General features: G+C 41.1%; 1 protein-coding gene across 2 annotated transcripts in view; it reads right to left on the bottom strand.

Annotated features, from left to right (window-relative positions):
• Positions 1 to 874: 874 nt before the first annotated feature.
• The window catches only part of LOC146517610 (atlastin-2-like), a 47,896-nt gene continuing 23,304 nt past the window's right edge, over positions 875 to 25,466 (bottom strand). The window contains exons 6-15 of one of the 2 annotated variants that reach the window (XM_085164021.1): positions 22,451 to 22,507; positions 22,071 to 22,163; positions 21,719 to 21,857; positions 17,741 to 17,868; positions 17,383 to 17,439; positions 17,017 to 17,088; positions 16,296 to 16,727; positions 13,428 to 13,442; positions 4,810 to 9,820; positions 875 to 4,111 (exon numbers count right to left, since the gene is read on the bottom strand). In XM_085164021.1, coding sequence (XP_085020147.1) covers positions 9,710 to 9,820; positions 13,428 to 13,442; positions 16,296 to 16,727; positions 17,017 to 17,088; positions 17,383 to 17,439; positions 17,741 to 17,868; positions 21,719 to 21,857; positions 22,071 to 22,163; positions 22,451 to 22,507 — 1,104 coding nt within the window. In that variant the 3' untranslated portion in view covers positions 875 to 4,111; positions 4,810 to 9,709. The remainder of the gene's footprint in view (positions 4,112 to 4,809; positions 9,821 to 13,427; positions 13,443 to 16,295; positions 16,728 to 17,016; positions 17,089 to 17,382; positions 17,440 to 17,740; positions 17,869 to 21,718; positions 21,858 to 22,070; positions 22,164 to 22,450; positions 22,508 to 25,466) is intronic. The other variant, XM_085164022.1, reaches the window with a different exon arrangement.

The following is a 25,466-nucleotide window of genomic DNA, read 5'->3' on the forward strand; positions in this document are numbered from 1 at the left end:
ATTCAACTTTGAGGGTAGGGACTACCTAATAACCGTTGATTATTACTCCAACTTTTGGGAGATAGATTATCTACCTGATACCAAGTCAAATACTATGATTAGGAAACTAAAGGCTCATTTCGCACGTCAGGGAATCCCAAATATTGTTTTTTCTGACAACGGGCCCCAGTACAGCTCGACAGAGTTTGCCAACTTCAGCCGGAAATGGGAATTTTGACACCACACCTTATCACCTGGCTATCCGCAGAGCAACGGCAAAGCTGAGTCTGCTGTTAAAACTGCCAAACGACTCATGAAAAAGGCGAAATTGGCTGGACAGGATCCATATTTGGCCTTAATGGACCACAGAAACACCCCAACACAAGGTTTGACTACCAGCCCTGCACAGAGACTGTTAAGCAGGAGGACGAGGACACTCCTCCCAATAGGAGACAGATTGTTGCAACACAAAGTGACTGACAACAAGTTAGCATTGATGAAAAACAGAGAGAGACAAACAAAGTACTACAACAGGACGGCGAAGGACATGGAAACATTAAACCCAGGGGAGTTGGTGCGAGTCCAACCTTTTGAACCACGCAACTTATGGTCCAAGGCTAGAGTGTGTAACACTCTGGGAAACAGATCCTATGATGTGGAGTTGGACAAAGGCAGAGTCCTCAGAAGGAATCGTCGCCATCTGAGGCGAGCTGTGGAGGTCAAAAAAGACATGTCAGCACATCTCCAGCCTGAGGGAGAGAACATTACTGTGCCGACACAGAGCAAAGAGAACAGACAAAACAGCCCTACCAGGTCAGGACGGGTAGTACAACAACCTGGATATCTGAAAGACTATGTATGCAATTAAGGGGTAATCTGTGAGTTATATGTTGTGATTTGTTTACTGGTTAGAGAACAGACCAAAACATATGTGATAATATTTTGAGTTATGGCTTTGTGATCTGTTTACTTGTTTGGAAGAAAAAAGAAAAGAAAAAAATAAGGAAAAGAGAAACAAAACGGAAAAAATGAATAAAAGTAATACTAAAGGAAAATAGAAAGAAAGCTAAAAAAGTAAGTGGAAGAAAGAATTTTTTTATTTTTGAAGAAAATGGTGTCCAACAAAGAAATGTCATGTCTAAGTTTTGTTCCAGTTGCAAACTGAGTTCTCAACTTATGAATAGTTCATTGTCTTTGTAAAAGAAAAGGGATGTAGCAATGGGAATTGCATTTACCCGTGTGTTCCGCCCGGAGTCTTGAGAGTGTAACACCAGAAGCTGAGAAGTAGAGACTCATGACTGTTTATTAAGAGTTTAATAAAAGTTTACCTCGGAGGAGGGAAAGTTCAACCGAGCATCTTGTGGAGTTTATAGAGAGAACAAGATGAAATAGCAGCCAGCGGAGCTTCCACAGAAGAATACTGTGGAATGAAATTTCGACAGTATGATGTGGTTCCCAGGAACGACATCATCTGTTTTTTGGTACGAGGCTTCGGAATGTTTGTGACCGCCTCCAACCTTTTGGAAGAGATCTGGCGTGAGTTGTGAGAAATCACATGTCCTAAAAATGTGACCTGCTCCCTGCAGAGCTGTAGCTTAGATTTGCTGCCTTTGTGACCCTTTGAGAATCTGTTCTGCACTGCTCTTGTGTGGGTGCACACGACAGCAAATCATCCACGTACTGCAACAACACCGTGCCCTGGGAAAGAACCAAATCTGACAAAGAATCCCTAAGCGCTGCATTATAAATTGTAGGGGACTCACAATAACCTTGACACAGACGGGTGAAGGTGTATGGCTTTCCCCCGAACTCGAAAGCAAACCAGAATTGACTATCTGGATGAACTGGAACAGAAAAGAATGCATTAGACAAATCAACAACAGTAAAACACATAGTGTCTGAAGGGATCTGAAACAGAATGGTATGAGGATTTGGAACTACAGGGGCTCTGGGGACCACAGCTTTATTTACAGTCTGTAAATCTTGCACAAAATGCCACTCAACAGGTTCATTCAGCCCCCTAATTTTTTTTCACAGGGAAGAGTGGAGTGCGAACTGGAGAAGTGGGGTACGGAACAATCACTCCTGCTTTTAACAAAGCTTCAAAAACAGGAGTGATCCTCACCACAGCTTCCTGTTTCAGAGTGTATTGTTTTTGACACGGCTGAAAAGAGGACCTTGGAGTTATTACCACAGGCTCACAGTCTTTAATCAATCCTACATCATATTTAGATGAGGCCACAGGCCATCAGGCACCTCTGTGAGCAGTGGAGGTGTGAGGTCTGCAGAAGATGCTGCTTGAAAAAACACACTGTGAAACACTTGTGTCTATCAGCTCAACTGAGCGGACACAGTGGACTGTGCATAGCATAGTTTTCGTGTAAGCCTCCAACTTTGGAGAATATAGCACTGTGGGGTCCTCTGTGGCACCGGTGCACAAACAATCCCACATCTTCCCACTGGCAATCATGAGATTTCGCCAGGGAAATGTGTGGGGCGGATGCATCCATAACAAACACTTTCTATTGCTCTTCAGAAAGCGCAATCGCGTTGTTTTACCTGCTCATCATGTCCACTTTGTCAGGAAAAGCTTGCCGCAAAGCCGCATTCAAATTAACTATAGCCTCCCGATAGTCCCAGTTTGCATCATTTGTCCACACCAGGTGTGTAATACGAAGATCAGGTGATGGCAGACTTTTTTTAAACTTTCTGGAGGTCCACGGGCTTCATCTTTACCGCAACTGCCTGCGAAACTCCGCGCCCGTAGGTCTGTACTCCTGGCAGAAAATGAGCAACTGCTCTCGAAACGTTGCACCAGAAACAAACGGGTCTGGCAGGAGAGAGGTGCCCTCTTTCACATCCGAAGCGGTCCATGGTCTGTGTACCAAGATGGGCCCAGCTGGTCCCAACACTTCGACCATTGGCATTTGTGGGGTGGTTTGCTCTTTCTTCTTCCTGGTTCTCAGAAAGTATCTTACACCTCTGGGGGTTTCAACTTTCTCCTCCACCCTGGTCCATTGATCACTCTCATCATTGTCCTCCTCTGTGCGCATGTCTTCACCAGTGTCGGGAGCCCCTTGCTCTTCCTCTGAGATAAGTTTTAGGATCGAATACCCAGGCTGGGTGAGTTCGACCGTCCCGTATTCCAGGCCCGCTTGTTTGGACCCCAAAATCTTTCGCCACGATTGGCGACTCCCTTTTCCTTGAGGCCAAAATGAAGACACAGGCAATAGTGGGGGTGGGAGTCTTGGTGGAGGCGGTGATCTTACAGCGCTGGACGACTGCAATCGGGCTTGATGGTGGGGAGGTTGCGCTGGGTCGTGGAGCTGGTAGTCCTGCTGTGGCTGTTGCGGTCCGGGAGGACAAGAGTCCAAGTCGGGGTCAGGCTTCAATGCCTGTAGGGCAGCCTGCAAAATAGCATAAGGAGAGGGCAGTGAACCGTCGTAACATATGGTGGTGGAGCTGTGGGTTTAGCAGCAACTGCTTCTCCCTCAGCTTCTTTTTTATCTGATTTTGGCATCTCCTTAAGAGCTGCCTTTTGCTCCCATCTCCCTGCTTCCTCTACCCACATTTTAAGTCACTTCTTTTCATCATTCACCAATCAGTTAAAGTGCAGGAATGTCTTAAAGACATAAAGACCTGGATGGCCGCTAACTTTCTGCTTCTTAATTCAGATAAAACTGAGGTTATTGTATTTGGCCCTGAAAATCTTAGAAATATGGTGTCTAACTAGACTCTTACTCTGGATGGCATTACCTTGGCCTCCAGTAACACTGTGAGGAACCTTGGAGTCATTTTTGACCAGGATATGTCCTTCAACGCACATATTAAACAAATATGTAAGACTGCTTTCTTCCATTTGCGCAACATCTCTAAAATTAGAAATATCCTGTCTCAGAGTGACGCTGAAAAACTAGTTCATGCATTTATTACTTCCAGGCTGGACTACTGCAATTCATTATTATCAGGATGTCCAAAAAACTCCTTGAAAAGCCTTCAGTTAATCCAAAATGCTGCAGCAAGAGTACTGACAGGGACTAGAAAGAGAGAGCAGATTTCTCCTGTTTTGGCTTCCCTTCATTGGCTTCCTGTTAAATCCAGAATTCAAAATCCTGCTCCTCACATACAAGGTCTTAAATAATTCAATTCAATTTAAATTTTATTTATATAGCGCCAAATCACAACAAATGTCGCCTCAAGGCGCTTCATAGATACAGAGAAAAGCCCAACAATCATATGACCCCCTATGAGCAAGCACTTTGGCGACAGTGGGAAGGAAAAACTCCCTTTTAACAGGAAGAAACCTCCGGCAGAACCAGGCTCAGGGAGGGGCGGGGCCATCTGCTGCGACCGGTTGGGGTGAGAGAAGGAAGACAGGATAAAGACATGCTGTGGAAGAGAGACAGAGATTAATAACAGATACGATTCAATACAGAGAGGTCTGTTAATACATAGTGAGTGAGAAAGGTGACTGGAAAGGAAAAACTCAATGCATCATGGGAATCCCCCGGCAGCCTACGTCTATTGCAGCATAACTAAGGGAGGATTCAGGGTCACCTAGTCCAGCCCTAACTATATGCTTTAGCAAAAAGGAAAGTTTGAAGCCAAATCTTAAAAGTAGAGATAGTGTCTGTCTCCCGAATCCAAACTGGAAGCTGGTTCCACAGAAGAGGGGCCTGAAAACTGAAGGCTCTCCCTCCCATTCTACTTTTAAATACTCTAGGAACAACAAGTAGGCCTGCAGAGCGAGAGCGAAGTGCTCTAATAGGGTGATATGGTACTACAAGGTCATTAAGATAAGATGGGGCCTGATTATTTAAGACCTAATACCTTATTTAAGACCTAATAATCAGGCCCCATCTTATCTTAATGACCTTGTAGTACCATATCACCCTATTAGAGCACTTCGCTCTCGCTCTGCAGGCCTACTTGTTCTTCCTAGAGTATTTAAAAGTAGAATGGGAGGGAGAGCCTTCAGTTTTCAGGCCCCTCTTCTGTGGAACCAGCTTCCAGTTTGGATTCGGGAGACAGACACTATCTGTACTTTTAAGATTTGGCTTCAAACTTTCCTTTTTGCTAAAGCATATAGTTAGGGCTGGACCAGGTGACCCTGAATCCTCCCTTAGTTATGCTGCAATAGATGTAGGCTGCCGGGGGATTCCCATGATGCATTGAGTTTTTCCTTTCCAGTCACCTTTCTCACTCACTATGTATTAACAGACCTCTCTGCATTGAATCATATCTGTTATTAACCTCTGTCTCTCTTCCACAGCATGTCTTTATCCTGTCTTCCTTCTCTCACCCCAACCGGTCGCAGCAGATGGCCCCGCCCCTCCCTGAGCCTGGTTCTGCCGGAGGTTTCTTCTTGTTAAAAGGGAGTTTTTCCTTCCCACTGTCGCCAAAGTGCTTGCTCATAGGGGGTCATATGATTGTTGGGTTTTTCACTGTATGTATTATTGTAGGGTCTACTGTGCAATATAAAGTGCCTTGAGGCGACTGTTGTTGTGATTTGGCGCTATATAAATAAAATTGAATTGAATTGAAATCATTGATCCTACGCACATCAGTCGATTTAACGTTTTTCTTTTTTAACATTTGTTGTTCTTCTCCCCCCAGTTGCTCTTCCACCTCTCTCAACTGGTTCACACTAAGCAAACCTTTTTCAGCAAAACCATTCTTTTTTTTTTTGCCATTTCTCAACATATCTGATACTATCAAGTCCAAACTTTTTTACCATGGAATCAAAAATGGAGTTTTCACCCAGACCACCTAGAGGAATGCCTCCCACAGCCCCACTGGCCATTTTACTGGGCCCCTTTCCCATAATGTAACAGAGCGTCCTCCGCTCAGCCTTTCTGCCTTTTGTCACTGGTGCAAAAGTGCTAAAAAAACTAGAACGCCCAACTCGTTGAGTTCCTAAGATCCTGCACTTACTACCGCAACAGAGCGCAATTTCTCACACTAGAATACTCAAACTCATTGAGTTTCTAGGACCCTGCAACCACTTGTTGCAATAATAAGGAGCCGAGGCTCTTCCCGTTGGTCTGGTTGAAAACCCTCCCCAAATCAAAACCCACTCACCGTTGCAGATTCTTTGCGGTTCCCCTCTTGATTCGTCAGAATTCCTGCATGTGAGAGTCGCTGAAGTACATCTTGCGGTTCCCCTCTTTTTTGAAAACAAAAGAACGGTGGGAGTGAACTAATTTTACCTCAGGATGGCCAGTCACTGCTTCCCCATGATTCAGTGAAACTCACCCGAGGAATCCTGCTGGACAACGCCAAATTGTTATGGAAAATCTTGAATGAAAATGCAACCAACAGGCGAGCGTGCCTTTTGAAGTGAGGTAAATGGCCTGTATTTGTATAGCACTTTACTTAGTCCCTAAGGACCCCGAAGCGCTTTACACTACATTCAGTCATCCACCCATTCACACACTGGTGATGGCAGCTACATTGTAGCCACAGCTACCCTGGGGCGCACTGACAGAGGCGAGGCTGCTGGACACTGGCGCCACCGGGCCCTCTGATCACCACCAGTAGGCAACAGGTGAAGTGTCTTGCCCAAGGACACAACGACCGAGACTGTCGGAGCCGGGGCTTGAACCGGCAACCTTCCGATTACAAGACGAACTGCCAACTCTTGAGCCACGATATTAAAAAAGAAAAGAAAAAAACTGCAGGGGTTAGGAGTGACCCATTTTTCTGAGGGAAAGACATCACCCTGAACCCTTTTATACCTCCCAAACAAAGAACATTGCACAGCAGATCAATTATTAGCAGATCCTTATCTCTTCAGTCTAGGAACAGTTCCGACCAACCGTCATCTCCTCTGCAACAGGATGTCCAGAGCCCTCAAGAGGAAAATGAGTCTGCTTGTGAAGGTGCAATAAAACTTGGGCCCCACTTGTGATCACATTCCACAGGCATACAACTGATGTCAAGAGTGAGCTTTCTATACTGAGTACAGAAAGTGTTACTACTATTACTAAAATGATGTGATTAATACATAAACTAAAGAAATTTCCAGTACATCCCAAACTTTTGAGCAGTCGTGGGTGTGCGTCTGTATGTATGTGCAAAAAAAAAATCTGTGTAAAATTTACACAAGGGGAAATGTCTGAGACATTTGCTAAACATATGACTTTGTAATGTTAATACTGAAAAAACAATTCACCTTCTCTTAAACTCAAATGAAATTTCCTTCATAAAACAAAATGTAAGTATAGAGACATACATATAATCTTCTGGTTGCTAAAGTCAGCATGGACATTAAGCTAATAAACAACAGCAGATGTTTTATCATCTAACAAATATTTTATGTTAAGTGATTATGTTACAAATAATGCAGAATCTGGACATGGAAGTACTCTATGGTTTTTATATTTTCTTCTCTACTTTAGACAAAAGTAGTCTATGGTTTAGGTAATTTGATGAAAATGGTATTTTATTGTGCATTTAGTTTGAGTTACAACAGCGTTCAGATATCAGTCCAGCTTTTCCATGTTGGCATTGGTTGTGCCAACCTAGAATACCATTAGTATTGTCAGTGTTACCTCTTCATTAAAGGAAAAAAAATGTAAAGACAGAACACCACCAGTATGTGTGTTGAAGAAGTCTGATTTAATAGTGTATTGAAAAATAAGTTAACTTAAATAACTTTAAATACAACATAACGGGGAAAAACAACAGATTATAAACATTCTTTGCCAGCAAGTGGTGAAATTGCAGTGCTCATGTAAGATAAATTTACACACACACACACACACATATATATATATACATATACACATATACATATATATATATATACATATATATATATACACACACATATATATACATACATATATATATATATATATACATACATACAAATAGCATTCCTTTACATCTAGTGATTTGAAATGAGGTTTACCACCCAAACGTTCTGCCAGCTAAAAAAGTCTAGAAAATTTATGTTTATAAAGGTTTATATTTCATACACATAGCCTGTGTGTGTGTGGGAGTAAAAAGAAGTACACTGTAAAAAAACAAAGAGCACACAGTGGTGACGTTGTGGATGGAATGGTTACAAAAGAAAATTGATCAGTAAAGCAAAGTTTTATGACCTCTGACCCTGAGATCAATGCCAACACTTGGAATGAACCTGCCATTCAATTTACAGATTTTGGCTTTGAAAATAGAAACACTGGACCCACCAATCTGGACCCACAAAGTGTTGTGTTACATATATGCGATGCAACAGATCGAATGGCAAACAATTCAATTTTTTGGTGTTTTACTATGTGGGGTGGTTTAGAAACAAGAGGAGCTGACTCAGTCCATCAGATCTGCCAAGATAAAGAGGACAACGAGGAATGATGAAGGGAAGAGAGCTTAAGTTTAGTAATAAACCCCCCAAAACTAAATAATAAAAATACTCTACATTGCTAACCTGAGCTACACTGGAGAATAAAAATGAAAGTTTTACTCAAATACTGGCAGTCAGGTTAAGAGGACCAACTAGCAGAAAATGTATAGAAGCTGGAGATCCAAACATAAACTTAATAGCTGAACATTTAGTAAGACATCTTTCTTGGTAGGTCAAGTAGAGAGCTGGAAATGTCTCAGATCTGTTGAACAAATATTTTGGTCGCTCGATGCTAGTCTGCACTGCAAACATACATGAGTCTGATACCTCATATCTTGCTGTTGGAAAGCAAGCATGACTCTGACAAAGCCGAGTATTAAAAATAAAGAGTATCTGGAGGTAAACACGTCAAGTCATGATCCACTTAAAACAGTAAAAAAACAAAACGAACAAAAGAACTGACAGACAGTGTCTTTTGTCAATCGGTACAATAGATCTGCAGAACATTCTACTAAGGTGAATACTTAAGTGCTGAGCTGGTTTTATCTAAACTTTGCTTCCTTTACTTTCAGCTCTTTCCCAGATCCAGACAAACTAATTAAGGTAACTATAGATTACTATCTGAACTAGCTTGATAATGAAATTAAAATCATTTTTTAACCTCAGAAAATAACAAAAAAAAACAAACAAACAAATTGCTGCATAACTGTCATTTCCATCTTTTTCAGAAAAGGTTCAACTGAAGTAAGACTTTAAAAATCACTTAATAATGAAGAGAACTGGTTGGAGCCCTGACCTGAAATCATGTTTGTTCATGTCACAGGGTTATTTTATTGTATACACCCTACATGATGTGGATTTAAAGTTTTTATGGCTGATATATGTTCAGCAGAGTCACAAGAAACACTAAGAGAGTTTCTACGAGTAACGCTGTAAACTTTGGTTGTGACAACTATTTGTATTGCCGCCCAGCGACACAGAAACCTGATGAAGACAAGAGGAAGTACCGCAAAGAGAGAAGTGAGGAGGGTCTGGTGACATGCTCTTCATACGTACATTCAGATAAACGGGGATTAATAATGTGCAGTCATTATTTGACAGGTAACCACACCTGGTATAATGGTGTAAGAATGGCCACCCACACTAAGAATCATAACCCTCATTGAGAATAAAATACATCATACCACTTTGTTCAGAACTACAGCGTGCCCTTAAACCCACAGCCAGCATGGCGAGGAACCATCATCTATATCCAAAAAAACCAACCTATTTATACATTTCAAATCATTTTAAAACAGAGCAGAAGGTGGATGTGACAGGAAAAGGGAAGAGGGAAGAGGGAAAAAAAAGCCAACATGACAGGGAAAACATGGTGTGCTGCTAATTTTTCTTCTTGATGTTGTTGTTGGAGGTGAGCCGGGGCCGTGGTGTTGGGATAAAGCTTCCAAACAGGACTCGACTTCGGGCCACCTCAAAGACTTTGGAGAAGATCTGGAGGAAAAGGAGAAGAAAGATGTCACATCAGACTTGAAGTTCTCCATCGGTAACACAATCTCCACTTTGACCAACTCTGCTCCAGCTCAAAATCCCATCCTCAACGCTGCAGTAATTATTCATCTTTTATCCCATTACAGTTTAATATATATCAATCACATACAGCCAGCTCTGGCTCATTTTACAGCAGCCTTGATGTCAAAATGTGTGCAAATATTTATGTTGCTAGGCAACCTGGCATGCCACAATAGCTGCTTTATACTGTTATATAGTTTCTATGGGGTGATTTTTTTCTTCTTTTGAACCCCCACCCCTCAAAAATCAGTATTTGATGAATAAGCCCATTTCAGTTTCACTCAACACATAACGTAATGAAATCAAAGCTACTAATTAGTACTCCTGTACTGTATACACAATCAAAACCGTTTACTTTCGTTAAATTTTATTTGGCTAACTGGACTTGTTTGGAGAGGAGGTAGCTGCTGTCTCAATATAGCAGGATCCCTTGAGGCTGGGTCTAAAGGTGAATATTTTAAAAGTGTTATGGACTGTTAAAATGCTGCACAGCATTAAAGAGCATTTTTAGAGCCTGGTACAAAGAATGGTGTTAGCCTCTTGCTCCATAACAGCTGTTTTCCAAGTTATCTTGGAGTAATATAGGTAAAGCTTTATGTTGGGTGTGTAGTAGTTTGACAGGTGTGCCACCAAATGGAGCTATAGTCAGCATCTATCTACAAGGATTTTTATACATTATTAAAAAAGGAATTATATGATGCATATTATGGCTCGAGTTTTGGGCAAATCCCCAAGGAAGGCATCACCAAGAAGTGATGACTGTACGTTACAAAGGTTAAAGACTGTTGCAAATATATAATTGGTGGTCAGCGTGACGGATATACTAGCATAAATGCCACGGAATGTCAGGAGAGGAGATCAGAAGAAATTCCAGATGATGAGAGAACTGGAACACTGAGCTCTAGTGAAGCATGCTGGGATTTCTGGCATTGGAGGTAATAAGTTTAGTTTATTTCACTGGATCAACATCGTCCCGTGCCCTTCCCTCCTCCTGCTACTCCTCCCCCTCTCCCTGAATTGTACAGTTTGATGGCTCAGGGAACAAAGAATTTTTAGCCCTTCTGGTTCTGCTGCTGGGGAGGAGCAGCCCGTCGCTGATCCGGTTTCTCTGTGGTTTGATGACAGTTTGCAGAGGAAATTTCCAGAGTACTTTTCTCTGCCACTGTTACCAGAAAGTCAGTCTAGCTTCATGCCAACCACAGAGCCAGCCTACCTTCGCCAGCCTGGAGGAATCCTTTTTGGGTGTACCACCCCTCCAGCACGCCACCACGTAAAAGATCAAGCTGGCAACCACTAACTGGTAGAACATCCACAGGAGTTTCCTGCAGATGTTTAAGGAGTGCAGCCTTCTCAGAAAATACAGTCTGCTCTGACCCGCTTGTACAGGTGCAGATTTGTGTTGCAAGACCAGTCCAGTTTGTTGTCTACCCACACCACAAGGTACTTGTAGTTTCCTATGACCTGAACCTAATTTCCCTCTATCAGAACCAGTCAATGACACGGTTTAGACTTCCCAGACTACAACAAGGTCCTTGGTCTTTGAGGTGTTGAGCTGTAGGTGGTTCCTCTGACACCAGACAACAAAATCTCTCACCAGATTCCTTTACTCATCTTCTCTGTACTCATCTTCTTCTAATACACCCCATGATAGCTGTATCATCGTCACATTTTTGAACATGACACATCTCTGAGTTGTTAAGTCTGAAGTGTATAGGGTGAAGGGAAGAGGGGCCAGCACTGTGCCCTACGGTGCACCAGTGCTGCTCAGTCCTTCAGCTTGACATACTGTGGTGTCTCAGTGAGGTAGCTGCTTATCCAGGTCACCAAGCAGGGGTCCACTTCAATCCGTTCAAGGTTTTCCTGGAACATAATTGGCTGGATGATATTGAAAGCACTAGAGAAGTCCAGGAAAAGTATCCTGACTGTGCAGCAGCCATGGACACAGCAGTGCTCCCTTCCTCGGTCAAAGCCAGTTCTCTCCTCACCTGGTCTGCAGTTATGCAGGGAGAGGACTGTGGGGAGGGGAGGAGGAGAGGTATGTCCTCTGTGTCAGGTGAGGGTGCCAGTGAGGGAGAGAGACTGCGATGAGCAGGGTGTGGAGTGTGCAGCAATGTCATGTGGAGAAAGGAGGTGGGGGAGGGCACTGTAGTGAGGTGGGACAGTTGGTTGTTGGTCATACCGACTGAAGAAGGTTACCAAGAGTTACTTGGCTCCTCCAATGTCTCCTCTATTGTACCACCCCTCGTCTTGTGTCCTATCCTTTGTTCTGTAGGCCACCTTCTTCCCGTTGAGGATAGCCTTGACGTCCTGTGTGATTCAGGAGGTGTTGTTAGGATAACAGCGTTCTGTCTTGACAGGTGAGACCGCGTCCACACAGACAGCCTGCAATCCCTTCACTGTCCTCATCATGTGGATCCAGCAGCATATCCCAGTCAGTGGATTAAAACAGTCTCTCAGAGCACGCTCCACTTTTGGAGAACTATTTCCTGATGCAGTGTGTTGAAGCCGACTGAAGGTGTTCACCTGTGCTGAAGGTGTAACTGTGAGGATTTTCTCCAAGACACATACATCAGTCCCGTGGTAGTGCAGATGTGAACTCCCTCAGCAGATATCTGTTAGCCTGCAGTCATACTAAGAGTTTTAGATACCTGCATTTTATGAAGCAGGACTACAGAACAACCCAGCATTCTGTTGGCAGCCGTGCAGTAAAATGGTAATGGAGGAGCAGCTAAAGATAGAACTGCAACTGTTTTTCAGCAGGACATGAAATGATGGTAATAGACAGGTTCGAGGAATGATGGACAAGACTAAACAACTATTATTCACTAGACGTTGATTCCAAGAAGTTGATTCTGTTTATTTGGCCATGAGTACAATTTACAGAGAGTTAAGGAATGGCTGCAATCACAGAATTGTACGGTGGAGAAAGATCACCATCTTTGCCATGGTGCTGATGGCCATTGATCAATGGTTATTGATCAATAGTTATGACAATTTGCATATTAACGATCAATAAAACTGGTCCTTACAGCCCATTGTTTGTCACTGGTGCTAATTTTGGTGATCATACAAATGTTGTCTTTAGAGATTTCCTTTTCTGGATGATTGAGCATGCATCAAGACATTAGTTATTATTGTCACTGGTCAGTACCAGACTTACTAGTTGTTTAATCTAATTGTTAACATTTTAATTGATGCTCAATGCTAGTAAACTGTTATGTCCTAAATGTTATGCCTCCCTACCTCCTTCACATTGAAAACACACAATAGGTGTCAATGGGTGTTTTGACAAAAATGAGAACACAACCAATTCGTAGTGCAGGGGGTCAATTATAGACAGAGAACAGGAAGGGGAGTGTATGAGATGTGGCCAAGCTCCTGAAATTCTAATAATTATCTAAATAAAAAGTTCATTGATAAGTCTTAGTGGTTTTGATTGTGATTAAAAATAAATAAATAAAATCTAACATATCTCCCTACTCCTGCAACTATTAAAAAAAGAAAAGATATACGTGAAGCAAGGGCTCACCTTTCGTGGAGTCCTCTGGAAGCATTAAGGGACAAATATGAAAGATTAATCAAAAAAGCAAGAACAGAAAAACCAAAAATGTCAGAACTATGGCAGTGAAGCTATTTGGGGAAGGTGGGTTGGAGCACCATGTCAATGTTTCTTTGACAGAAAGCACTTACTTGGAAAATGCATAGAAAAAAGTGCTTGTATAAATAGCCGCGAATGAGTGAATGAGGCAAGTTGTATAAAATGCTTTGAGTGCTTAGGAACAGTAGAAAAGCACCATATATGAACCAGTCCATTTACGATGTAAATGTACCAGTTTACCATGTACCAGTGTCAGTCACACTTGCGACTAATGCTTCAACTTGTTTAAAAAAAGCAAACTGTTGCTGCTCCTATTCACAGCCATTTGTTTTTGACTGCGACAAATCTACAGCAAAGCTACAGAAGAATTAATTTTATTCTTTATTGGGGCTGCTACTGAACTATTATTAATATTAATAATTAAAGTTAATAATTAAATAACTATAAATAAATCTACATCCTCAGAACATCTTTTCTGCAGCAGGAAACATAGAAAAAACAAAGAAAAACCTCAGTTTTGCATACATTTTTTCTTCAAGGTCCTTTAAAGCCTTACAGAAACAGTCACTTATTTAACAGCACACGTACATGCACAAAATATACCTCGTCTGGGAGTCAATGCTGTCAGAACCTTCATTGAAGTTCTACGTATACCTTGCACCTTATTGTGTACTGTTCTTGTGTTCTATGCTTAACTATTGAAAAATAAAATATTCAGTAAATTAACCTCCAAGGACCTGGTGTCCACATATGTGGACATCACATTTTGGGATGTCTAGACCAAAATACTTAATTTTTCTCTACAAGGGCCTGATATCCACTTACGAGGACAGTATACTGCCATTGTTCTATCAAAATTCAAAACGAATATCGTCATGTGTAGATCTCATTTTTCTTAGAAACAAAAATTAGGTAAAAAAAAAAAAATTAGTCTGGTAATTCTTTGTTTTTACATTCACCAGGTCCCAATCAACCCAAATAGCAAAGAAAAATAAAAAATGCATGCCATGAAAGAGTTCGGGTCTTAGGAGGTTAAACTCCTGACAAATAGAGGTACTTGAATTTTAAATAATAAAATTTAGACAGTTGATGATGGCAATCACCTTTCACTTTTGAAAACTTTTGAGTGAAGCATAAAAGGTGGGGAGAAAACACTGATATACCATGACCTAAACGAGAACCTACATAAAAATACTGATATACAGTGATGGGAATAACGGGGTTACAAGTAACGGCGTTTACTAAGGGTGTTACTAAGGGCGTTACTTTTTTTAGTAACAAGTTATCTAACTAATAATTCCGCCATAACGCCATTACTGTTACTAAGAAGAAAATACGGTGCGGTTGCGTTACTATTTTTCAACAAACAGACGGTTGAAGCTGTCTTCAGCTTACTGCATCTTATATCAGTTGTACGAAAGTAGCTGTAAGTAATCTGGGCGCTACAGCTTCAAGCAGCTGCGCGTGCTCTCGCAGGCGGCAATCACTTTCTGGCAGACGATGACTTTTTGGCACAACACCTGGAGCTAAGGGGGCAAAACAATCGCATGAGTGCTGCTGTTTGACTGAGGAAGAATAAAGTAGTCGTGGTAAGCAAATCACACGACCACTTCAAGATGACAAAGCAACAAGGTGATATACACCAGTTTTTAATTGTGCTGATAGGCCACGTAAAACCAGAGTCATGATAAACAATATATACTGTCTAAGGACAGCGCAGTGAGCACTCTCTGCTTATGACCAAAAAATTTAAAAAAAACAAAAAACAAGAAACAGCCTGTTTGTGTTGGTGGAAAAATGCACCATGACGACCAATCAAAAATGATATGGCAACATGACATGACGGCTGACAGCAGAAAAAGAGAGAGAGCGAGTTTTGAGATGTGAGAGATTTGTGACGTTTAGCGTGTTTGGAGTGTGTAGTTAATGTGTTGTCTTGTGTAGTTAGTGTGTAATGTTGTGGATAGTTTTGTGTTGTGTGTCAGAACAATGAGGCGACTGCTGTCTCCAGGTAGAAAACAGGAGGAGTGATACACTTGCTGCTGTCAGACCTGCAGGTATCAGGCTGTGATGTTCTCCTTATAGTGGACAGAAATTATTTTTTTGGAGTGGCACAAATAATCTGTGTGGCATCTTACTGAATGCAGAACAGCTGATTGTTATGTAAATAGTTTGAAATGGTTATTTAAAAAAAAGGGTAAAAGGTAAATGGACACAAATAACTTTGTTGTTTGCAAAACTTGTGCATAGGATTTTAAAATTGACCATTTATATTTGCATTTAAAGTTATGAAATATGATTGAATAAACATGTTTGTGGTTGTTACAGTAAAAATAACTTTTTCTACTCGGATTTTATGTTTTTTGTCTGATTTTTAGATCAACTGTGTTAATACAGTATGTCAAAATGAAAACATAGCTGTAAATTCAGACCAGTGAGGTTGTGCTGAAAAGAATGATACCAAACAAGGCAAAGTAGTTTTTAAAGGTGAAATGTGGAGGTGAAATCAAAAGTAGTTAAAAATGGCCAATTATACCCTGGACCCCAGAGGGTTAAACATTTTTTTAAAGTAACGCAATAGTTACTGTTCAAGTAATTAATTACTTTTAGAATCTTGTAACTCAGTTACTAACTCAGTTACTTTTTTGAAGAACTAACTAGTAACTATAATTAATTACTTTTTCAAAGTAACTTGCCCAACACTGCTGATATACTCAATCAATCAGTTAATCAATCATTCACTGACATAAAGATTAGAAGAAATTTGCACCACTTGTAATGCAAAGACTGTCCTCTCACCTGTTCCCAGAGCATTTCAGCCACCTGGTCAATGAATCCTCCGACTTCGCGAAACTTTCCAGAGTATTTAACATAGGCCCAGATGCAGAGTGCTGTCAGAGACAATCCCATCACCAGGTTGCACAGCGTGGCCACAGAGCTAATGCCCACAAAGCCGGTGACAACTGACACTATGTACATGACAAACATGACAGCAAAGAGTGTGGCGGGCGTCCGTGCAGCGTAGAAGATGTTCTTTCCATCATTCTGCTTGCTGAAGTTGACATAGGCCTCATCAAGTTCTGCCTCCAGCTTCTCCTGGTAGCGCCGGCAGAAATCTTCTCCGCCCATCTTCTTGACAGAGCGGAAGCACCGCACGGAAGCCTGCCGTAGCTCCACATGACGGCGCTCTAACTCTGCTGGGGAAATGTATGGTTTGTCTCCACCACAGACCTGAGACCAGGACAGGAAATACAACAAAAAAATTAACTGAATTCATCAAACAAAACCTGGATCTCTGATTAAATGAACAGGAAGTAACAGTGTTTAGACAATGATTAAACTTCTGGCACAAACTCATGTTAACCACATATTTTGTGGTTATATGTGAACTCTTCACAAATCAATCAGAATTGCGCTAAGTCAGGAGTTACATCACTTTAGTCTGACATCCAAGTTCTGAGGTGTCTCAAACTCTCCAGATCAGCTTAAATCTATGTCCCTCAAAATGCCATATGTTTACCTGCTCCATGCTTTTGTTGTATATGTCTTTGGATCCTGCTACAGCTGCAAGGTTATTTGCTTCAGCTGTTGCCTAAAAACCAGAGGACAAAACATTGTGCAGAAACAATCTTTATCACACATTAATCAATACAGAAAGTTTTTAATTAAACTGAGATTGAGTGCAGCCTGATCTGAGGCATGTGGTGTTGTTGTTTTCCTTTAAAGCAAATGTATCAACTTGATTGAAGATGTAAAATCTTCATAATAAACAGACGCCATTCACTTCTTAACCTCAGAAACACTTACTCTTCTGATTACAGATCATAATGTAAACTGTCCAGGAGATGGAGCCATCTAACAGTGAAACTGAAGGAGCTGAACCAACCTGGAGCATTGATTTGGGATGAGGGAGTTCCTCTCCCTGATAGATCTTCATGTAGGCCTGCAAATACAGCAGTAGGGTAGGGAACACTTTTAGAAATTTGACAATACAATCAACCAAAACGGATAGCTTTTTCTGTGGCTTTCAACCAAGTCATACATAGAAAAAATAGTTTCACACATTTTCATGTGAACATCTGACAACCATCTTGACAGAAAGTAATAGCAGTAAAGAAGTATTCCCCCATCATCAGATTGCCCATAATCACATTTTCAAGCATCCCACTAGAAATCCTACAAAAGCTCACTTGCTTACTTTGAAATCTTTTGTTATCTGATGACTTACTGACGAGTAAACTCACTTTGAAATAGTGCAGCAGATCTCTGCAGGTAATTTTGACTCCTCCAATCTCTTTTTCCACTAGATTTTCTGGAGCAAGCAGCGCTGGAACGAGGTTCAGCAGCTCCTTCTTGAAGTCCCCATCAATATCTGAGTGACACACCAAAAACATATTTACCCCCCACCCCAAAAAAAGTGTATAATAGCTTCTCCTGGTGGAGAAGCACTGAGTTGTGTGCATGTTTATCCCTGAGGGGTCAATTAGATCCCTCCTGCAAATAAATAATTTCCTGAGCAAGCCAAGTTGTTCCTTTATATCCATATTTTCGCATTTTAAGTAAGACTTGACCAAATATAGGTTTTTAGGTGTTATATTAATTAGATCTTTTCGTCACAGTCTGTAAATTGAAATTCACATTAGAATAAACAAACAAACAAAGGGTACAACAAATGACACACAATAGCTAACACATCTAAAAAAAATTAACATTACAGAAAAACATGGTGAAAAGTTATAAACTATTTTTGGGTTGTAATATTTGGTTGCACTGACACAAAGATGGCATATAAACATGCACTCCCTGCCAAACAGACTGAAGAGCTGATCATCGACATTTTAAATATTGATCTCACAGCTGGCTACAAAAACGTATACAAAACACAAAGCAAAGCAGAAAAGTCAAAGCTCATCATTATATTCATATCTGCCCCTGATTACCATACCTACACCCTCTTATCCAGGGTCATTTCACTCTTTATTTGCTCTGATTAGTTCACTACAATCTTCACCACAAAATTCAAGAAGAATTATCCCAAAATACTGTTGATGGCTACCAAAAGCATCTGGTTGAGTTACAACTTACTAAATGATTTCAATCAAGTACATGTGGGAGTTTATGAATACTGTTGACCCTATGGTGATTAGAGAAAATCCCAAATTATTCAGGAAAATTAGACAGCCTGCCCAACCAATCAGAATATACAGGCTCCAGTATGTTTCAACCAATGGGAAAGCAGACCGGTGCAGTGTGTCCCACCCACCTGCTCTGTGTCCACTGCTATGGTGTGTGTGTAAGCTTGCAACAAACTCTGCTGCACACACTAATTATCAGCTACTTTACATGTTGAAAGTAGTCGCAGTTACAGGCGGATGCTGCAGTTTTCTGGTGACTTTAGTTACAAAAAATTACGCAAAAGTAAAGAGGAGATGAGAAAGAAGCTCAGAATGAGCGGAGCTGCTGTAACAGGCTGCCACGCACGGGGGGTGCCGGAAGTTAAAAAAAAAATCAATCCAGGATGAGGTCAGTCTGGTCTTGCAGTTTTGTGCGACTGCTCCATCTACTAGAAGGTGATGTTTCACCCCTCTAGTGTTCCTACCAATATATATGAAATGGTAAATGGCATGTATTTACACTACATTCAGTCACACACACTGGTGATGGCAGCTACATTGTAGCCACAGCCACCCTGGGGCGCACTGACAGAGGCGAGGCTGCCGGACACTGGCGCCACCGGGCCCTCTGACCACCACCAGTAGGCAACAGGTGAAGTGTCTTGCCCAAGGACACAACGACCAAGACTGTCGGAGCCGGGGCTTGAACCGGCAACCTTCCGATTATAAGACGAACTGCCAACTCTTGAGCCACGACCGCCCAATATATTATATTATTACATACAAAAACAGAAACAAACTGTCTGTCCTTTAAGCTCAGGTCGGGCCTAGGAGCCCGAGGATCCTATGCACTATCCTAACTATCCTAGGACTGCGCTCTTCTGGACACAGAAACCTGATATAATTCCTGGAATGTGCTAGAGCCACTGCTCTGAGTGTTTCGATTACCTTCACCTTCAGTGTCTTCTATAGGTCTTCTCTCAGCCTGTTTCCTTTCTCGAGCTTCTTCTGTTCATTCTTCCTGAAGTTGCTTTTGCTACATCTATCACACGGCATTCTGTTCACTACTACTCTATGCATGCATATCTTATGTTACATATTATAACATGTAACATAACATTACATCACATATTCCTCCACTCGCATAAATTCAACAAACTGCACACATAGAACTCAGCAGCCATGGATAAAAAAGGAAGAGTTTCTACTTTCCAAGACATCCTGCATGTTTGTGCCCTTGCAAGTACCTCTGCTTTGAGAGATTTTCAGGATTAAAGCATTAAAATACTGACACCTATGACACTAGGGATGGGTACCGGTGTCCGGTGCCATGATGGCACCGGTTCTGACATAAACGGTAGTAACCAGACCGAAAAGCAGCGCACATTTCGGTGCTTTATTTCGGTGCTTTTTTTTCCTGAGATGTGATACACTTTGAATTCTAGCCAATCATTTTACGTTTCAGAGGATAGTAGGCGGGTCCAGGTACGTACGTTCTTTTAGAGCAGAGCTACAGATTAAAAATGCTCAAGGCGAAGCGGTCAAAAGTCTGGCTGTACTTCACAGCAAAAGATGCAAACTCAGCAGCCTGCAACAAGTGCTTTAAGCTGATACTGTGATACTGTCAAAGGAGGTAACACCTGAAATCCGATGAAACACCTGGCGACGCATAGCGTTTTTTTTAAAAGCCGAAAAATGCGCCGTATTTGATAGCTTTCTGCGAGACCTCACACCGAGCACATCTACTGCGGGTGGGTTGCCTGTTATCGGACCCAGAGTTAGCAACATCCCCCAAAAAGCTGAAGAGGAGAGTCCTGGCCCCTAGCCCTGCCAGTGTAGCAGAAATGATGACTGATGATGATGCAGCAGCAGCCGTTCTTCTCTGCGTGAGTAGCTTAATGTTGTTCGTGTGTAATTTACGTTGAGTAGGCTAACCACGTTATTACATTAATGCATGTAAGGTGAACTAGCAAACATCATCATAGCTACATGCGGCTGTCTTCTTGTTTGATGGCAGATGCTCCCTTCACCCTGGACAAAAAGGCTAAAATGACCAAATAAAAAGTGGGAAACAGCTAAACATGAGAGGTTTTTGGACAAAGTTTTTGTTTTTTCCATTGTTTAAGCTGCTTCCAGCCAATAGTGATACCATATATGCCCTATAGCTGCAGAAAAGGCTAACATTGTTATCTTTTTACAAAAAAAAAACCCAGCTGAACATGAGAGGTTTTTGGACCAATTTTGTGTTCTCCATTCTTTAAGCACCGGTTCGAGCACCGTTTAAGCACCGGCACCGTTTCAAAAGTACCGGTTTGGCACCGGTATCGGATAAAACCTAAACGATACCCATCCCTATATGACACTTTTCACTACTTCCACTGCTACACTACAAACAATAACTGCTGATAGTTAATTTGGCAAAAGTCATTTTCAAAATTGTAAATGGTACATAGACAGTGGTTTAAAACAGTTCTTGTGTTGCTTCCACAGTGTAACTTAACACAGTAACCTTAACTGTCCAAAGTGAACAATCACATTAGGACCACTTTTCTTTGGGCTTCCATATAGTCAAAGCTCAGGTGATTTGAGCGAGCTTGATTTGGTTTCAAGAACAGAGAGTTACCATCAAGAGCATGATGGAGCAGCCCTCATAAACTAGTCACTTGTGTGGGATGGCGTCTTTGTGCACATGGCTGCCAAGTTCTGTGCACGAAAATATACTTGCACAAGTGATCATCAATACCTGCACAGATGGACAGATTTACTTGTGATTATGCTATTTCTCGCACAGCTTTTGATGTAAATATCAATCTATAGCGCAGAACATTCAGAGGCTACAGCACAGCTGGAGTAATAAGGTGGCCACGCTATTGATGTCAAAACACAAAAACTCCTCACAATGCTCAGGTCTCCACCCAAAGCTAAGCATCCTGAGGGTCGATGAGCAATAGAAAAATGGAGGGCAAGGATTAGTTAGTGCCAGAGCAACAATCCAGGAGCATCCATAATCGGGAGAGGGCCCAGCTTGAGGAACAGAGAAATACCACCCTCCAAGGGGTGAGGAAGAGAACATACACATGAAAAGAAGATGAACAAGTTCTGTTATACCTGTGAGCCGCCCATCGAAATGAGGATTGGTGGCCACCTTGAGGCCAGGGTGAGGCAACAAGAAACAGCTGATTTTGGAGAAGCAGGAGTGGATGTGTCTGCGGACATTCTGGAGCTCCTCGTGTTGGTTCTGTTTCACCTGAACACAAGCCAGGCACTTCAGTTAATATCTGATTTACTGCACTTAAAACAAATTAAAACAATGTGAAATGTAAAAAACCGTGGAGATGTTCGACAGAAGATTGCCTCTATATTGTAGTAGGTAGGCAGGTTCCACCTGCTTTACATCCACTGCCACGTGACTTTGTTGATCTATTAAGTCAGGCTGTTAGGGTTTAATTATTCAACTCACCTGCAATCGTTTATCCAAGAAGCTCCGCCCTCCCTCCAGGCCGTATGGATGTTCATAAGGGTAACTCCAATCTCTGATTAGGAACATCAGTCTCTTAAAAAACAACATTTAAATTATTATTCAGCATGGACATCAATGTGTGACTTTCAGGTGAAGAACATCTAGAAATGGATAAGAGTGTGCAACAGTTAAAACTCAAGCAGTATGTGCTGGTATGAAGAAAAAGATTGTTAGAAGCTTTGACCAGGAACAGACATGAAGACAAAATGTTTTCCTTTCATGACTTTACAAGTACTGATACAACAAGACAAAGCTTGTTTTAAAATTAAAAGAAACCTCCCTTATCATATTTTAAGGAGAATGACCATAGTATGGCAGACCTGAAAGGGTTTCTCATAGACTTCCTCCATGGCCAGTCGTCCATATTCAGTGAAGAGCTGAGGAGACAAAACAAGCAAAGAAAGCCTAGAAAACAGAAGCAGCTATAAAATATCAAGAAGTACAAGAACAATTGTTTGCATATCTCATTGTTTGATTAGCAATGCTTAATGCTATTTGTCAGGGTCTGTTTTAACATCAAGAATAACAATCTGAAGAAGAAACTGTGTCCCAGAATTCATAGCGCAGCCCTGCTCAGTTTCCAACAATGGCGGCAGCTAGTTAGTTTTAATATTACTCTTATTATTCTTTCTGGGTCACAAAATAAATGTTTAACATATTTTCAGGCGAGAATGTAGCTGTGTAAACTTCAAATATCTGCTCAGTTTATCAAGACACCACATATTTTCAAAAGTGCTCCGACGTTTTCGGAGGCGTCTGATACCCACTAGCTCGATAGCTAGCCGGGGTTCAAGGCTCACTAGAGCCGTGAGAACACCGGACTCCCGGCAAATCGTTTTCAAACCCACCGCCGTCTTTCGCTACTCAGGTTAAACATGATATATAAGTCACTTAGATAACTTAAAAATGTTATTGTTTGGCTTTTTTCAGTATTTTATTTGTTCCTGAGTAAATCGGTTTGGCTGAGATTAAAGTTATAGTTTTTACACAGCTGAATAAACGTCAAGCAGACAGCTGATTATCAGAAGTGTGAGATGCTCGAGAATTTACTCCGGTGTCCTGTTATATTTTAGATAGCAAGGAGTTTATTAAACTTCACCGAAACAATCTGCAGATTTCATCAAAATTTAATAAACTATCATCTTGTCTTTATTTTTAGTTAGCACATACCTTAAACACTTAAAGCTGTAAGCTAATGATAGTTATATAAAAGCAGATGCTGCTGGTGCAATAAGCTGTACGTTTTACGTCCAATGAATGCTGATTAGTCGACTAATCGCAAAAATAATCGGTGACTAGTCGACTATCAAAATAATCGTTTTTGGCAGCCCTAATGCAGAGATGCGCAAGCTTCTGAGAGAGCAGCAGATCCCCTTCCAGACTCTCTTCTTAGCCCTGCTTAAGGTGAAATATACTGATAAAACAAAAATTTACAACACTGCAGCTGAAGCCACCGAAGATATGGCCAGTAGAGGTTATGCTGTAAACGTCGTTAAATCACCTGAAATAGTTCTGGAAGAACTGAAGCAGCTACCATGGAGTAAGGTCAGCAGAGAACCAGTGAGCGCAGCGGCAAACAAGAAACGCGATCCCGGTTACAAAGAAAAAATCTGAGCCTTCAGGAGGACGGTACCTTCTTCCTCGGAAAATTGAGTTCTACTTACTTTGTTTCCCTTTACAATTAAGTTTACTATACGGTGTACAATACATAAATAAATAGGTTCTCTCATGAATGCTTTTTATGGTGAGGCCTAAGCCATCAAGAGCCTCCTTCATAGACTGATGAGGAAGTTGCCTCTCGAGGTGAAGCAGGGTCCATTTCAGGGACCTCTACCTTGGAAGTTGAGATTTTATTTTGATTTCTGTTCCTTTCTGATGAAACTTTTTTTCATATGTTTTATGTTTAGTTTTTACAAGGGTGTGCAGATAATAATCATAGAAAATTACAATTTAGATGAGTAGCAGGTTAATAAAAATTTTGTCAATTAATATTAATGGCTTACATAGTGGTGTAGGTGGAAAGCCCTATCTAAGTTTAAAAGGGACAAAGCCCAAATTGTTCTGATGCAGGAAACACATCTAGCTGACAAAGACCAGGCAAAACTTAACCAACAAGGTTTCAAACATGCCTTCTATTCTTCACATAGTTATGGGAGGCGAAGGGGGGTGGCGATTCTGTTATCCTCAGCTTTGAATTATGAACATATAAGGTAGATATATATTGGTAACAGGTAAGATTGAGGGTACCATGATTACTCTCTTAATGTGTATATTCCCCCAGGCAGTGACTAGTCCTTATATAGGCAGATTTTGAAATTGGCAACAACAAGGAGTCAGGGAATTTTCATTTGCGGGGGTGACTTTAATGTCACATTAAATGTCAAACTAGATTCTTCAAACGGAAAAGGTGATCAGAGGAATAGTGGAAGAAGAATGGTGCATTTTATGGACGATTTTGGACTACTAGATGTGTGGAGAGATTTTCATCCAAATGATAGAAAGTACACCCATTTCTCAATTCTGCACAACGTATATTCTAGGCTAGATTATATTCTCATGTTTAAGAATGATCTATTTAGAATTAAAAGCTGTGAAATAGCCGCTTGTACTATCTCAGATCATAAGCCGGTTTATCTTGATATCTGCCTGAATAGCAAAAATAGATAAACCTTATGGAGGTTAAATACAAACATTTTAAATTATCCAAATATTAAAGAGAGTTTGAAAAAAGAAATAGAAACTTACTTAGAGTATAATGAAAATGAGGAGGTATCTCAGGGAATATTATGGGATGCACTGAAGGCAGTGATTAGAGGAAAAATAATTAGTATATCCTCTTACATTATAAAATCAAGGTGGGAAAACCGTTGTCAATTAGAAGACAAATTGTTAGAGCTACAACATCTACACTCTGTGACGCTGAATGATGATATTAAATCTGATATAATAAAAAAGAAAGATGATCTAAACACGATGGACTTACAGAAAAAACTTATTTTTATTAAACAACAGCAATGCGAGGTAGAGAGGAAATCATTAAGACTTCTGTTTCTTAAACTTAGGAAGCAACAAGCAGAGAGGACTATACATAGAATAAAGAACCATTTCACAACTGCTTTTTGCTTTGTTTATAGAACCATTAAGTCAATGGATCAGGCAGAGACAGGATATAACTGGAGTAAGAACGGCAGGAGGGGAACAGAAATTAGCACTATTTGCTGACGACTTACTTTTAACCAGTGTTGGGACTAACGCGTTATTAAGTAACGCGTTGCAGTAACTACGTTATTATTGTGGTAACGAGCACGGTAACTAGTTATTATGCCAAAATCAGGA

This window comes from Neolamprologus multifasciatus, chromosome 6, assembly GCF_963576455.1.
Source record: "Neolamprologus multifasciatus chromosome 6, fNeoMul1.2, whole genome shotgun sequence".
In the NCBI taxonomy this organism is placed as follows: Eukaryota; Metazoa; Chordata; class Actinopteri; order Cichliformes; family Cichlidae; genus Neolamprologus; species Neolamprologus multifasciatus.